The 1,539-nt window shown below is 44.9% G+C and overlaps 1 protein-coding gene across 1 annotated transcript; it reads right to left on the reverse strand.

The window, feature by feature from the left end:
* Positions 1-91: 91 nt before the first annotated feature.
* On the reverse strand, positions 92-1,447 carry LOC106765894 (ATPase 2, plasma membrane-type-like). The gene is made up of 2 exons (XM_014650663.1): positions 1,277-1,447; positions 92-766 (listed from the first exon to the last, which is right to left on the reverse strand). The coding sequence occupies exons 1-2, from the start codon at positions 1,445-1,447 to the stop codon at positions 92-94; spliced, it is 846 nt and encodes a 281-aa protein (XP_014506149.1).
* Positions 1,448-1,539: the final 92 nt, after the last annotated feature.

The raw sequence follows: 1,539 nt of genomic DNA on the forward strand, positions 1-1,539 counted from the left end.
GCCCACCACGTCACCGGCGACGACAAACGTCACCGAAATCACGGCCGGCCACGACGTCACCCCCTTTTCCTTCTCTTCCTCTCGCGCTAGCCTAGGGTTGGAGTCTTCCACCCTCGAACGTCGATTGCCACTGTTTCTCCATCACCGCCGTCATGAGCCGCCGCCATAGAAACGCGAGATGGGTGCCGCCGGTGCCACTGACTGCCGCTGGGGTCGCCGTCGTGCCAGTGAGTTTGTTGAGGATGAGTGTTCTTGTTTTGTCACTGCAAAGAACATCCATGCCTGCCATTTCTTCAATGGCAGTCATTCTCTTGGTGATGGCACCTTGCTGAGAGAGCTTGTGAGAACCGATGGTCATTGTCACAGACAACACAGTAGGCATAGCAATGGGAATACCTCCAATCAAGAGAACCAACAGGTTGTCAATTCCATCCCTGTACTTGCGGTGCTGAATTGGGTACATCACTATGATCTCAGCCAGCATACCAACCGCAATGGAACAGATGCAGAAGTTTCCAATTGCAGTAAGAACCTTCTGGAAATGTCCAACTTGGTTGGTGCTATCCACCAAGTGTGCTGCCTTTCCAAAGAAGGTGTGCACACCAGTGGCAATCACAACGGCTTCAATCTCTCCTTGTTTACAAGTTGATCCAGAGAACACTTCTTGCCCTGGATGCTTAGTAACTAGAAGTGACTCCCCAGTCAGTGCTGCTTGATCAACCATAAGAGGATTACCCTCAAGAAGACGAGCATCAACAGGAAATCCCTAATTTTCGGTCTTTCGAATAGGAAATCCCAAGTTCAGAGTTAAATCCCTAATCCCCAATACAAATAAATTCCTAAAATCCCTAATATATTTACAAATATACGTGTCACGTAATGGACTCATTAAATCATTTTTTTAAATTAAAAAATGCCACCTAATGGACTCATTTAAATTAAACAATAAAGATCCGTTACAGCTCAGCACAGTGCCGACGACGTTAGTGGCTAGTTAATGGAGAGGGCTTTATTACCTCAAATTTACAAATATTAGGATGCAATTGGGACAAAAAAAAAACATAAGGACCTAATTGAGAATGAGGAACAAATATGGGGACTAAAACATATATTTAACCAATATACAAATACAAAATAGGAACAAAAGTAAACGGTTTAATCGTTGTTTAGCGATTAGAATAATGCATGACGAGACAAACATGCGCAGAAACATCCTCAAAATTAAACAAATAAATCCAATATAGTAACGATAGAAAGCCTAACTAGCCCTGACTACCAAAGCCATCACGGTTATCATGCTGCCAACCATAACATAACCCTGACCATCATGCCCAATCTCCCCAGAATAGTAGTTTTGTTTCACATGTGGTGGTGGGGAAGGTGGTGGTGGGAGGCACATGGGCTGTGGTGCCAGTATGCCTTTGCCCTCCCTTGGATCCACAATCATACCACCCTGTGTTTGTTCAAAAGGCACACCACCAATTCCTGAATTCCAGGACTGGGGATAATTTCCTGGAAAATTTGGGCCATTTGGGGCAC

Source organism: Vigna radiata, chromosome 7 (genome assembly GCF_000741045.1).
Source record: "Vigna radiata var. radiata cultivar VC1973A chromosome 7, Vradiata_ver6, whole genome shotgun sequence".
Lineage (NCBI taxonomy): Eukaryota > Viridiplantae > Streptophyta > Magnoliopsida > Fabales > Fabaceae > Vigna > Vigna radiata.

Bases quoted from the DNA above. Each gene is read 5' to 3' on its own strand.
- LOC106765894 (XM_014650663.1), bottom strand. From the start codon at position 1,447: ATGATTGTGGATCCAAGGGAGGGCAAAGGCATACTGGCACCACAGCCC. The intron at 767-1,276 runs GTAGTCAGGGCT...ACCGAAAATTAG, and splicing joins TGATAACCGTGATGGCTTTG to GGATTTCCTGTTGATGCTCG.